The sequence below is a fragment of the Lithobates pipiens genome, unplaced genomic scaffold, assembly GCF_037356315.1.
Source record: "Lithobates pipiens isolate NorthernLeopardFrog02 unplaced genomic scaffold, aLitPip1_a1.2 Scaffold_19, whole genome shotgun sequence".
Classification (NCBI taxonomy): Eukaryota; Metazoa; Chordata; class Amphibia; order Anura; family Ranidae; genus Lithobates; species Lithobates pipiens.
Genome location: NW_027507764.1, coordinates 84,899,067 through 84,913,991, shown reverse-complemented (window position 1 = coordinate 84,913,991; position 14,925 = coordinate 84,899,067). Strand labels below are relative to the sequence as shown.

The 14,925-nt window shown below is 43.5% G+C and overlaps 1 protein-coding gene across 4 annotated transcripts in view; it reads right to left on the bottom strand.

The window, feature by feature from the left end:
* The window catches only part of PDSS1 (decaprenyl diphosphate synthase subunit 1), a 49,572-nt gene that overhangs the window by 11,408 nt on the left and 23,239 nt on the right, over positions 1-14,925 (bottom strand). For all 4 annotated transcript variants that reach the window (XM_077491017.1, XM_077491018.1, XM_077491020.1 and 1 more), the window contains 4 exons: positions 10,766-10,896; positions 6,933-7,074; positions 6,206-6,317; positions 1,085-1,194 (listed from right to left, as the gene is read on the bottom strand). In XM_077491017.1, the coding sequence (XP_077347143.1) occupies positions 1,085-1,194; positions 6,206-6,317; positions 6,933-7,074; positions 10,766-10,896 (495 nt within the window). The remainder of the gene's footprint in view (positions 1-1,084; positions 1,195-6,205; positions 6,318-6,932; positions 7,075-10,765; positions 10,897-14,925) is intronic.

The window sequence follows — 14,925 nt, the reverse complement described above, 5'->3', positions numbered from 1 at the left end:
CGCTATTACAAGAAAAAAAATGGCATAAATCTATCCCCTATTTTGTAGACGCGATAACTTTTGCGCAAACCAATCCATATACGCTTATTGCATTTTTTTTTATACCAAAAACATATAGCAGAGTACATATCGGCCTAAAATAACGAATATAGTTATTTTAGGAAATGTTTTATAAGCGAAAGAAAATTTTCTTTTTCAAAAATTGTAGCCCTTTTTTGTTTATAGCGCAAAAAATAAAAAACGCAGTGGAGATCAAATACCACCAAAAGAAAAAGAAAGCTCTATTTGTGGGGGGGAAAAAAAAAAGGACATCAATTTTGTTTGGGTACAAACGTGCAATTGTCGGTTAAAACAATGAAGTGTCGTATTGCAAAAAATGGCCTGGTCAGGAAATGGGTAAATCCTTCCAGGGCTGAAGTGGTTAAAGGTGAACTTATCCTTTAAGTCAGCAACCCATAACAAGTATGCAAATATAGACTTAGAATTTTTTTTTTTTGGGATGTTTCTAATCTGTTTTGGGCAAGTATCTCAAACAATTACAAGTCAATAGGAAAGCCAGTAGACCAGCATTTTCAGAGGAGATTAGCAATGGTAACCTGCAGGTTGTGCTCATAACATGTTTCCTTTAATTGCAGAAACCCATTGCAACCAATCAGATTTTACATTTGTACCAATAGGACTTCAGCATTGCCAATATTGGTTGCTAGGGGTTCCTGCTTTATGAATTGGCATGGGATATGGCAGAATATTATGTGTACAGGACTTTCCATGACAACTATAGGATAGGCTGTAACAACATCCATCAAATGGCACCCTGCTTAGTTACTAGCAAAGAACAATATGTAAATCAAAGATCCCATTCCTGAGCACTGCCAGTGAACAAAGCAGAAATCTTGGAGAAGCCTCTAATAATTTATTAATTATTTGTACGCTCTTGAATATTGGCCAATCCTATAAATGGATTTAGGTGTTGGGCCTCAACTCAGGAACATCCTCAATCTTTCCTGTAACTGTAATGCACAGAACTATCTATGACAATCAGTACACATTCCATTTAACTATATAAAATGAGGAACGTACATACTGCTTTACAGCTGTTGGCAATAAGACTTGCTGTCTTCTTAAAAGTCTTTTCGAGGTAGTGAGCGAATCTCTCGTTTTCATTCTCTTTGGAGCCCAGCTGAAGGAATTCACCTGAAGGACAAATAAAACAGCAAGTCAAATCTTCCACATAAGAAGTCAACAGATACATTTTTAGGAAAAGTATGGATGTTGCCCACAGCAGAATGAGTGTTTAGATAACCTGGATATAAAAGTCTACACACCCCTATTAAAATGTCAGGTTTCTGTGATGTAAAAAAAAAAAAAGTAGACAAAAATCATTTTAGAAATGTATCCACCTTTAATGTGACCTATAAACTGTACAACTCAGTTGAAAAACAAACTGAAATCTTTTAGGTGGAGGGAATTAAAAATAAAATAATATGGTTGCATAAGTGTGCACACCCTCAAACTAATACTTTGTTGAAGCCCCTTTTGATTTTATTACAGCACTCAGTCTTTTTGGGTACGATTCTATCAGCATGGCACAACCTGACTTGGCAATATTTGCCCACTCTTCTTTGCAAAAACGCTCCAAATCTGTCAGATTACGAGGGCATCTCCTGTGCACAGCCCTCAGATCACCCCACAGATTTTCAATCGGATTAAGGTCTGGGCTCTGGCTGGGTCATTCCAAAACTAATCTTCTGATGAAGCCATTTCTTTGTTGATTTGGTTGTATGCTTTGGGTTGTTGTCATGCTAAATGATGAAGTTCTTCTTCATGTTCAGCTTTCTAGCAGAAGCCTGAGGCTCGGTTCACACAGTACGTGGAACGACTTGCAGCGCCGCGACCTGCCGCGACCTCAGCGGCGACTTGCAAAACGACTTCTGTATAGAAGTCAATGCAAGTCGCCGCAAAAGTAGTACAGGAACCTTTTTTCTAAGTCGGAGCGACTCGAGTCGAGTCGCTCCTATTAGAACGGTTCCGTAGTACAGAACGGGGCGCTACTTGTCAGGCGGCGAAGTCGCCCCTGTGTGAACCGAGCCTGAAGGTTTTGTGCCAATATTGACTGGTATTTGGAACTTTTCATAATTCCCTCTACCTTGACTAAGGCCCTTGTTCCAGCTGAAGAAATCAACCCCAAAGCATGATGCTGCCACCACCATGCTTCAAGGTGGGTATGGTGTTCTTTTGGTGAAGTGCAGTGTTTTTGCTCCAAACATATCTTTTGGAATGATGGCCAAAAAGTTCAACCTTCATTCTTCATCAGACCAGAACACATTTTTTCACATGATTTTGGGAGACTTCAGATGTGTTTTTGAAATATTTAGCCGGGCTTGGATGTTTTTCTTGGTAAGAAAAGGTTTGTCACTCTATCCCATAGCCCAGACATATGAAGAATACAGAAGATTGTTGTCACATGTACCACACAGCCAGTACTTGGCAGAGATTCCTGCAACTCCTTTAAATGTTTCTGTAGACCTCTTGGCAGCCTCCCTGACCAGTTTTCTTCTCGTCTTTTCGTCAATTTCTGAGGGATGTCCAGTTCTTGGTAATGTTATTGCTGTGCCATATTTTCTCCACTTGATGATGACTGTCTTCACTGTGTTCCATAGTATATCTAATGCCTTAGAAATTCTTTTGTACCCTTCTCCTGACTGATACCTTTTAACAATGAGATCCCTCTGATGCTTTGGATTCTACAGACCATGGCTTTTGCTGTAGGATGCAACTAAGAAAATGTCAGGAAACACCTACTAGAAGAGCTGAACTTTATTTGGGGTTAAGCAGAGGCACTTTAAATGATTACAGTTGTGTACTGATCCCTATTTAACATGCGTTTAAATGTGATCCCTTAATTCTGAACACAGCTACACCCCCAGTTATAAGAGGGTGTGCACACTCATGCAACCACATTATTTTAGTTTTTTTATTTTTACTCTGTCCTTCTGTTGCAACAACAGTTCATCTCCCATGCTTCTTATTGTCCGGTTCAGTTTTAAGCTAGCCAGATATTTAAAAGGGATTGTAAAGTCCCCAGGTTTTTCACCCTAATGCATTAATCCAGATCTATGCATTAATATGTGCTGCCCCCAGAGCACCGCCCTCATTTTGTTACCTGAGCCCGTCCGTTCCAGCGATGTGCATGAGCCCATTGACTCCAGCCACTGTTTCGTCCTCATTGTACAGACTTATAGCAGTGGGAGCCATTTGCTCCTGCTGCTGTCAATCAAATCCAGTGACATGGGAGCAGGTCCTGTTGTCTGTGTCAATGGACGCAGCAGTGGGACTCGTAAGCATGCCCGCATGGGTGCTCCCATGGAAAGCAGCTCTCTGTGGGGGGATACCTGATGAAGGGGCGGAGCCAGGAGTGCCGCCAGGGCAACCCAGAAGAAGAGGATCATTGCTGCTGTGTGCAAAACCCTTGCACAGAGCAGGCAAGTACAACATGTTTGTTATATATTAAAAAAATAAAAACACACCAACCTTTACAATGACTATAACCACTTCAGCCCCGGAGGGATTTACCCCTTTAATGACCAGGCCATTTTTTGCGATACAGCACTATGGTCGATTTAACTGACAATTGCACACTGTACCCAAATAAAATTGATGTCCTTTTTTCCCCACCAATAGAGCTTTCTTTTGGTGGTATTTGATCATCTCTGCGGGTTTTATTTTTTGTGCTATAAAAAAAAAAAAAAGGCCGACAAATTTGGAAAAAAATAAAAATAATATATATATATATATATATATATATATATATATATATATATATATATATCGTATATACTCGAGTATAGGCCGACCCGAATATAAGCCGAGGCCCCCAATTTACCCCCAAAAAAACTGGCAAACTTATTGACTCGTGTATAAGCCGAGGGTGAGACATGCCTGTCCATCCCTGTGTGTGTGTCCGTCCATCCCTGTGTGTCCGTCCATCCATCCCTGTGTGTGTGTGTGTGTCCATCCATCCATCCATCCCTGTGTGTGTGTGTCTCCATCCATCCATCCATCCCTGTGTGTGTGTGTCTCCATCCATCCATCCCTGTGTGTGTGTGTCTCCATCCATCCATCCATCCCTGTGTGTGTGTGTATCCATCCATCCCTGTGTGTGTGTGTGTGTATCCATCCATCCCTGTGTGTGTGTGTGTGTATCCATCCATCCCTGTGTGTGTGTGTGTGTATCCATCCATCCCTGTGTGTGTGTGTGTGTGTATCCATCCATCCATCCCTGTGTGTGTGTGTGTGTGTGTGTGTGTGTGTGTGTGTGTGTGTGTGTGTGTGTGTGTGTGTGTGTGTGTGTGTGTCCAGCCTACCTGTGTCCCGAGCCTTTGTCCCGAGCCTCCGCCCCGTGCCTTGCCTCCGAGCCTCCGCCCCGTGTCGTGCCTTGCCTTGCCTTGCCTCAGTCCCGTGCCGTGCCTTGCCTTGCCTTGCCTCCGTCCCGTGCCCTCTTCGTCGGCGCCTCGGCGGCCATTGTAAAATTCAAAAGCCGCGCCTTCGCCTGTGATAGGCGGAACACTGAATTTCCCAGCAGCCTGTGTTCCGCCTATCACGGACATCGTATCATCCTCGTCCGTAGTACGAGGATGATACGATGTCCGTGATAGGCGGAACACAGGCTGCTGGGAAATTCAGTGTTCCGCCTATCACAGGCGAAGGCGGAGCCGGAGGCGCGGCTTTTGAATTCTAGAATGGCCGCTGTCTGTCTGCTCGACACGCTGATCGAGCGGGCAGACAGCGATGACTCGAGTATAAGCCGAGGGGGGCACTTTCAGCCTCAAAAAAGAGGCTGAAAATCTCGGCTTATACTCGAGTATATACGGTATATATATATATATACACACACACATACACACACACACACACACACACACACACACTTTCTGCTATAATACATATCCAAAATATATAAATTAAACAAAATGTATTCATCACTCAGGCCAATATGTATTCTTCTACATATTTTTGTTAAAAAAAATATAGGTGGTTTGTGCAAAAAGTTATAGCGTCTACAAAATAGGGGATAGATTCATGGACATTTTTATTACTGGTAATGGTGGCGATCTGCGATTTTTAGCAGGACTGCAACATTGCGGCAGACAAAACTGACCCCTAGTGACACTTTTTGGGGACCAGTGACATTACTACAGTGATCAGTGCTTAAAAAAACAAAACACAACAACACTGATCAATGTATAAATGGCTTGGAAGGGGTTAACACTAGGGGGCGATCAAGGGGTGAACTGTGTTCCCTGGGTGTGTTCTGTGTGGGGATGGGCTTACTAGGACAACACAGAGATTGCTGTTCCTGAACACTAGGAACAGCAGAGCTCAGTATTGTCCCCTGTCAGAAGGAGAATCTGCCTTGTTTACATAGGCAGATGTGCGTTCTGTACCGTGATCAGGGGTGGCCACTGTATTTCATGCACGGACTGACATACAGGTACGTTGGTTCACCCAGCTGGGTTGCCCCGCCACAGTATATGTGCAGTGGGCAGTCTGGAAGTTGTTAACGATGGTCAGATCCTGACCAATTAATTATAAATGGTTACTTTGTTGTACCACTGTTTTCTTTTGCACTGGATTGAAAAATGTAATCTAGTTAGTGTAGGTCAAAGCAAAAAAACAAAACAAAAAACAAACAGTCAGTCATTCAGTATATCTCTGGGATACAGGTACGGTTTGCCCCTTTAAAATCTTGGGGGAAAGGGGAGATTTGGGACTTTATATGAGGCATAGAACCTGTAGGTACAATGCACCCATACCTGTTTGACAAGTCATTAATGTGTACAACTTATTAATTATAGATATATATCCAGCATCTGCTCCTGATAAGAGGCGGTCAGCCATGAAACGTGCCAAGCTATGTCGATGCCACTATCATGTTTACAGTCAGGATCATACCATTAATTTTATTCTGTTTTATTGCAATATGTTGTAACAATCATGCACTTTTATATATGTATTGTGTGATACATGGGTTATGTGTCTGACATTATATTATGTTTATTATGTGTTTTGGTTGTACACATCATATATGGAATACATGTTTATTCTATTATACTCTTTATGTGCATTGTATTGAAATGTAGTAATTACAGTTATATAATGAACTGGGCAGACACAATTTGCATCATGAAATGTAGATCAGACTTACCCCGTACCAAATCTTCAATGACCTGAGATAACACAGAGATTACAGTGGCATTACCAATTTTTGCCAAGGCCACGGAAGCTGCCGACAGTATGTAGTCTCCAGCAAGGACAGCCTTAAAACACAAGATCAATGTCATGTGAGAAGTGGCAGAAAAATGAAACATATCTGCTGAGTAACACTATCCCTGCCAAAACACACAAGCAGAATTGGAGAGATCGCCAATAACAACTCGTTTTTATTTTATTTACTTGAAAGTCTTGCTTGTCTGGTTGATACAGAGAAGGGACACTCCATTGTTATAGTCTAGTCTTCATTCATAGTTACTCATCCCTTGATCTTTAAATTCAGCCCATCTAGCAGTCCTCATTCTCTGACATTTACTCCTTTAAAGTGGTTCTAAAAAGGCAAAAAGCTTTTTACCTCATGGCTGGGTTCACACTATTGCGAATTGGATGCGGGATCTCCACATCCAATTCGCAATAGCAGGAGATTGGGACCGGTTCTCTTTGGAGCCGGTTCACACATCTCCAATGCGCTCCGGTGTGAATTTGCACTGGAGCCCTGTGCGTCTTTTGGTCCATTTTAGGTCCGAATTCAGCCCAAAATTCGGGCTGAAATGATGACCCAGGATGCACCAGACCCCCTGCTGGGAGCATGTACCTAGCAGTTAGATTTGCAATTACTGTCTGGCGTTTAAACTCATAATACATCAGAACACACATCTCACCTTTCTTTCTCCCCATATCTGATTGACAGTCTTCTTTCCTCTCCGGGAATTAGAACCATCAATGACATCATCATGTACTAAACTAGCGGTGTGGATCATCTCAGCAATAACGGCAATGGAGCGCTGGGCAGGGTGCATCTCCCTGTACACAAACAGAGAACATTCAGTCAATGGAAGATACTGGGGGATGAAATCTCTGCTTTAGTTTCCTCTCAAAGGGCTGCATTGACAGCAGTGGCGCCAAACTTAAAGGAGTGATAAAAAGTGCAGACACTTGGGGGCCGATTTACTATAAAATCTGGTGCAGCTCAGACTAACTTCAGCTTGATCAGTTAACCTCTTGCTTACTGGGCACCTAAACCCCCCTCCTGCCCAGATCAATTTTCAGCTTTTAGCGCTGTCATTCTTTGAATGACAATTGCGCGGTCATACAACACTGCACCCAAAATGAGATTTGTATCATTTTTTCCCCACAAATATAGATTTCTTTTGGTGGTATTTGATCACCTCTGGGTTGTTTTTTTTTTTTATTTAAAAAAAAGACCAATTTTTTTATTAAAAAAATAAATACAAAACTGTTTTATATTGTTAATAAATTTTGCAAACAGGTCATTTTTCTCCTTCATTGATGTACACTGATGAGGCTGCACTGATGGGCACCAATAGGCTTCACTGGTGGGCACTAATAGGTGGCACTGATTGGCATCACTGGTGGGCACCAATAGGTGGCACTGGCAGGCACATATGAGGCAGCTTCGCCTGTTCCTCCTTGGGACCAATGTCCCTTCAACAGAAGCCAGTGATCGGCTTTTTTTTCTCCTCACGATATCAGCGTGGGAAGAAAAAAAAAGGATTACTGATCTTCTGTTTACATCACGTGATCAGCTGTCATTGGTGTTGGTAAGCTGTGGCTGCTGGCGAACTGTCATTATAGTGAAGAGGGCCCGCGGCCGCAAATGACCGCTAACAGCGGCAATGGGAATCTGATACCTGCCATTACAAATCACACCAGACCTAAATCACTTTTGGGCAGCACAGTGGTGTGGGCGGCACAGTGGTGTTGGGCAGCACAGTGGTGTAGTAGTTAGCACTCTCACCTAGCAGTAAGAAGGGTCACTGGTTCGAATCCCAACCACGACACTACCTGCCTGGAGTTTGCATGTTCTCCCTGTGCCTGCGTGGGTTTCCTCCGGGTACTCTGGTTTCCTCCCACACTCCAAAGACACGCAGGTAGGTCAAATTGGCTTCTGTCCAAAATTGGCCCCAGTATATGAATGGGGACCTTGGATCGTGGGCTCCTTGAGGGTAGGGGCCAATGTGAGTGTGCAATGTACAGGGATAGGGACAATTGTAGACACTCACTCAGGATGGACTGGTGTCTTTATTCAACCTTACAAAATATGAAACTATCACCAATGTGAATGGAGCCTCGATGTTAACGGGCAACCAGCTATTAGTGCTTTGCCTCCCTTGAACAGTTTATTTGCTAATGTACAGCACATTACTGGGAGGTGGACATCAAGAAAAAAAAGAAAAAAAGGGAGAAAAAGAAGCTGGAGTTGGGCTTTAAAGTGAACCTGACAATCCCTAAAAGTTTCTATGGTAACTAAGGATGCTGAAGTTGTCTGGACAGCTTAGCAGGACTAGTTAATGATTATCGGGCAGCAGTGAGGTAATCCTTCTGCAGTGTTTTTTTCCGACAAATCTGAATCCCGACCTAAACTATTCTGAATCATTCTGCCGACGCATGTATAAAAAAAAAAAAAAAAAAAAAAAAAAAAAGCTGGCTCCCCTCTCCTCCAGGGAACCATTGTAAACAAACCAAGGGACTAGTCTGCACAAAAGTAACAAAAGGATGCTGAAGTTATTGAGGCAGCTTACCAGGAGTAGTTAGTTAAAAGGAGAGTTACACCCAAAAAATTGAACTTCCGCTGTTCGGATTCCTCCCCCCCTCAGGTGTCACATTTGGCACCTTTCAGGGGGGAGCAGATACTTGTCTAAAAAAAAAAAAAAAAAGGTATTTGCTCCCACTTCTGGTGAAAGATTGCTGCAGTATCCACGGCGATCTACCCCATGTCCGGACCCTCCCTCCTCCCCCCCCCCCCGCTGTCTTCTGGGAGACACAAAGGTCCCAGAAGACAGCAGAGCAGGGACCACTCAGAACACGCAGCATGACTTCTGCATGCGCAGTAGGGAACCAGGCTGTGAGGCCGCAAGGCTTTACTTCCCAATTCCCTTATTAGCAGTGCCAGCGCCTCCACCCGGAGCTGAGGGATAGGTCGGCTTCGGGTGAGGACAGTGTGGGTGCCCTGGACAGGTAGGTGTCGTTATTTTAAAAAGTCAGCAGCTTTTATTTTCCATTTTTTTTACGCGCAACTCCGCTTTAATGCTCAGCAGCAGAGTAATCCTTATGCAGTGGTCCCGACGTCCACGTCTATAGCAATCTGTTGGGGCACGTAATTGTCAGGAATCGCAGCACAAGGATTACTCCACCTGTACCCGAAAATCAAATAGTCCCAGTGGAGTAATCTTTGTGCTGCAGTTCTCTGCAATTACATGCCTCTGCATATTGATATAGACGGGGCTGGGACTTCATTTAATTGTCGGGAGCCGCTGCACAAGAATTACTCAGTTGCAGCACAATGAGCAATAATTAGTTCCATTCCTTACTCAGCCCCCTGCTGCCATAGTCCGGTCTGAATCATGTTTCTGGGTTCCGAGCAGACAAATGCGGACACATTAAAATAATTCAAAACCCAGACTGTCCGGACAGGTAGCAACCCTAAGCCCTGACCAATCCCCAACATGGATTGGCAGGGGGCAGGCCTCCTCAAATACCCAGGGTCAACCCTAGGGGTGGGGGGAGTTGTCGGGTGGAAGAGCTGGAGTGTGAGAGTGCCGAGGCTGTCAGGGACTTTCTTGGGTGACCTTGGGCTTTGGCTCGGGTGCAGTCGGGACCACTTTCAAGAATACGTGAAAAGGTCCTGGACCGACTGGAGGCACAAGAGAGAGCAAGGTGAGGACAGTGGAGTGCACTGCTGAGAGACTCCAGGGAGGACAACTGGTAGCAGCCAGGAGGGCTGGTGAGGCATATTCAGAAGGACTGGGGAGGCACGCCAGGGAGGACTGGGATAGGACAGCTAGCACAAGGACTTTCTATCATTCATCTCTGCTACACCATCGGGGCCTGCAGTCCCAGCCTGCAAAGGGCAGTTACTGAGGCCTGACTGAGCAAGTGTCAGGCCTAACCAACAATATGTGCTAACTGATCCTGGGAACCAAGTGATGTGCTGCAGGTGACTAGAAGTAACAGTCTGAGTGATAGACTTCAAGCAAGAGTGTGCAGGAGGAAGCTGAAGGATTATGTACAGGAAGGTGTACATAGTTGTCCCAAAATCAATTGCCGATTGTCCACGCTGGGCATTCCATATCCCCTATCCCCATCTAAGTTATTCCCCTCAATAAGTTCACTGACTGCTTTATGTCTCGGAGCGTCTAAGAGTGAATGCAGGGCTGGGCAGGGTGACAGAGAAACCACAACACTTAGCAGCCCCTGCGGGGGTACCGCTACACTTATATACAAGGCAAGAAACTTTGTAAAAGTACAACTGTGCATTAGATCAGTTTTTCTCATGTCAAATACTTTTTCTGATCCATAATCATGATTGTTGCTGTGACCTAATGTTACCTGTAATCTTAAAGCCCATTGTCAATATCTATTGAGGTTGCAAACCACTCTTCTACCCTAGATTCATAGCAAATTTGTCATGCCCTATGTGAACGAACCCCAAAACAAACACAAAGCCATTTAAAACAGCGAATTATTAACTTACCGACAATTATTATGATGTGCGTTACACGCTCGTGCCATTAACACAACCAGCATCGGTCTCAATGCTTTCCCTTTCCCATCAAAATAATACTCGCACATGTCCTTCAGCTCCTGGGTTGTTATGATCAGCTCCTATACTCGACAAGAGAATAGATCTTAAAGTGGACCTTCAGTCATTTTTTTCAACTTTCCATTTATAAAATCTTCTGCCCCATTTTAACTTTGGATAGTAAAACATTTTTATTTTCTGCCAGTAAATACCTTATAGAGCCCACTTCCTGTTTCTTGTCTGGTAAAAAGCCTAGGCTTATGACATGCACAGCTCTCTCTCTCTCTGACAGTTTGCCAAGAAGGGAGGAGGGATGAGTCATAAGAGGGCCAATGAGAGCTGCGGTGCTGGAGGTGTGCCTCTGTGTAAATCCAGGAAGCGAACAGGCAGCAGCTTCAGCTGCCCACAGTTAAAATGGATGCAGCCAGACTTAGTGGAAGGAGATTTCTGCAGCATATTTGGCAAGTACAGAATCACAGTATATATAAAATAATATGCAAAGTGGTTGGAGGGAAACTTCAGAATGGCAAAGATGTTTTTTATTACATGTGAGCAGACTGCAGTTCCTCTTTAAGAGGATGGAGAGATGCCTACCAAATAGACAAATTAGATCTCATTCTAAAATGTAATACATTTCTGCAGGATAGAACTACACCATGGGTAGTGATGAGCAAAGAAGATTTGCTGATATGTTTGTTCTTGGTCTAAATGCCAGCGGGCAAATCTGCCTGGGTCTAGGAAGAATCACACAATTCCAGAATCATTGCAATAATGATCAATGAGCCGTGTATTCTCCTCGGACTCGATTTTGCAAACCCACTCAATCATCACCAACACAAAAAATAATCTAAGAATCTTTCTTTGATTTTAGTGACATTGTATTGGGCATTTACATTTCCTACAAAATCTGCAAAGTATAACAAACCATTCATGCCAGCCTCTTGTCTTGTAAAAAAAAAAATCTTACCACTCTAATGTAGAGCTCCATGATTCTGGCCAAAATGAGAATCACTATTTTTTGTGTGTAGAATATAGATTGCGATTCTCGCGGCGTAACATCATCTTTCACATTATACAAAAACTGGGCTAACTTTACGGTTTCGTTTTTTTAAAGAAAAATCACTAAAGTATTTTTCCCCCCAAAAATCTGCATTTGAAAGACAGCTGCACAAATACAGTGCGACATAAAATATTGCAACAACCACCATTTTATTCTCTAGGATCTCTGCGAAAATATATATTTTTTTATTATTTATTTGGGGGTTCTAAGTAATTTTCTAACAAAAAAATATGATTTCAACTTGAAACCAACAAGTGTCAGAAAAAAGTTTCGTCTTTAACCACTTGGGCAGGAAAATGGGCGTACATGTACGTCCCTTTAAATTTGTCGCCCTTCCGCGCTGGTCGGGACCCCCGTGAGTCCGGTCGCGGGACCCGCGGACTCGATCGTCGTGGGCATCCTCGCGATCGTCTCACGGAGCGGCCGAATGAAGAAATGCCGTTGTAAACAACATTTCTTCATTCTGCCTAGCAACTAGTGACGCTGATCTCTGCTCCATGTGATTGGAGCAGAGATCAGTGTTCACTAAATGAAAGCCCAACCCCCCCACAGTTAGTAACACGCCCCTAGTAACACTTAACCCCTACACTGCCACCCACTGGTTAACCCCTTCACTGCCAGTGTCATTTACACAGGAATCACTGCATTTATATAGCAATGATTAATGTATAAATGACAATGGTCCCAAAAATGTGTCAAAAATGTCCGATGGGTCCCCCACAATGTCGCAGTCACAATAAAAAAAAATCGCTCATCGCCGCCATTACTAGTAAAAAAATAAAATAATAAAAAATTAATAAAAATGCTATAAAACTATCCCTATTTTGTAAACGCTATAACTTTTGCGCAAACCAATCAATAATCGCTTATTGCGATTTTTTTTACCAAAAATATGTAGAAGAATACGTATCGGCCTAAACTGAGGGAAAAAAATGTTTTTTTATATATTTTTGGGGAATATTTATTATAACAAAAAGTAAAAAATAATGTGTTTTTTTCAAAATTGTCGCTCTATTTTTGTTTATAGCGCAAAAAATAAAAACCGCAGGGGTGATCAAATACCACCAAAAGAAAGCTCTATTTGTGGGAAAAAAAGGACGTCAATTTTGTTTGGGAGCCATGTCGCATGACCGCGCAATTGTCAGTTAAAGCGACGCAGTGCCGAATCGCAAAAAGTGGTCTGGTCTTTGACCAGCAAAATGGTCCGGTCTGAAAGTGGTTAAAGAGGAAGTAAACCCTGATGAGTTTACTTCCTCTTTCATTCCCTGCAAAGGCAAAGCATAATGGACTACTATGCATCGCCAATGACTTACCTGACACAGGAGCCAGCAAAGTCACCACTGTCCCCTATAGTCTGGCGCATCCATCTTCTCGTGGGGTCTCACAGCTCCGCCGCTGTCAATCGGCCGAGACGCGCGGCATCTTCGTCATCGACGATGCCACGCTCAGTGCGCCTGCGCGCCGCTGTCTACAGCGCATGCGCCATAGACAACGGTGCATGTCTTCGGGCAAATACCGTATTTTTCCGTGTATAAGACGCTACTTTATCCTTAAATTGTTAGGCTGAAATACGAGCAGCGTCTTATACACGGTCAGTCAGCCTGGGAGAGAGCCGCGCGGGTGCGTAGATAGTGCGTAGCTTACGAACGGCTTCCTCCAATCACGAGCTGTATGCTAGTGACGTCAGCTGGAGGTAGAGGCGGAGGTGGAGAGTGCGCAGATGCGATCCCGTTCGACGTGGAGACTGCGCAGATGCAGAGAGCGGAGCGTTTTGAGCCCAAGATGTCACAGAATACCGGTAATAAAAGTAAGAGACTGTCTTATTCTGCAAAATTCAAACTCACTGTAGTTAGCTATGCAAAAGAGCATGGGAATAGAGCTGCAGAGAGACAGTTTGGACCTCCCCCCACTGAGAGTATGATCAGACAGTGGAGAAAACAGGAAGAGCAACTCCTTAAGATGCCAAAAAAGAAGAAGGCCTTAAGGGGAAAACCAGCAAAATGGCCAAATTTGGAGCAGAGGCTTAAAACTTGGATTTTGGAGCAGCGCCAGAGTGGCTTATGTGTGTCAACCAAACTTGTTCAATGTCAGGCAAGAATGTTTGCAGGCGAAATGAACATTGTTGATTTTACAGGAAAGGCAAAATGGTGCTTCAATTTCATGAGGAGAGAAGGGCTGGCCATGAGAACACGAACAAAGTTAGCTCAGAAAATGCCACCAGTTTACGAGGATAAAATCCAACAGTTTCACTCCTATGTCATAAAACTTCGGAAAAAATATGATTTTGAACCAAGTCAGATTGCAAACATGGATGAGGTCCCTCTCAATTTTGATGTGCCTTCCAACAGAACTGTTGATGTGAAAGGAATCAAAACAGTGCCAATAAAAACAAGTGGCCATGAAAAGACACACTATACTGCAGTGCTTTCATGCTGTGCAGATGGTACTAAACTGCCTCCTATGCTTATTTTCAAGAGGAAAACCTATCCTAAAGAGACCATACCACCTGGCATTATTGTGCAAGTTCAAGAGAAGGGATGGATGAATGAAGACATTATGGCCATTTGGTTTGCAAAGGTTTGGTCCAGAAGACCTGGAGGGCTCTTAAAGAAGCCAGCTCTGCTTGTCTTTGATCAATTCCGAGCACATTTAACAGAAAAGACTAAAAGGGTTGCATCAGATTTGCGAACACACCTAGCAGTTATTCCTGGTGGACTTACAGGTCAGCTACAGCCACTCGATGTTTCAATCAACAAGCCATTTAAGGTCCTGATGAGAGAAGAATGGAGCAGATGGATGCAAAAAGCAGGTGATAACTTGACCCCGGCAGGAAGAGTGAAAAAACCAACCATTACCGAGGTCTGCAATTGGGTCCTAAACTCATGGCATGGCGTCAAACAAGAGGTGATTGTGAAGTCCTTCAAGAAATGTGGAATCAGCAATGAAATGGACGGAACTGAGGATGATCTCACATATTTAGACAGTGACTCAGAAGACAGCAGTGATGCAAAAGAAGTTGAAGAAATTCTGTCTGGAACTAGTGATGAAGAAG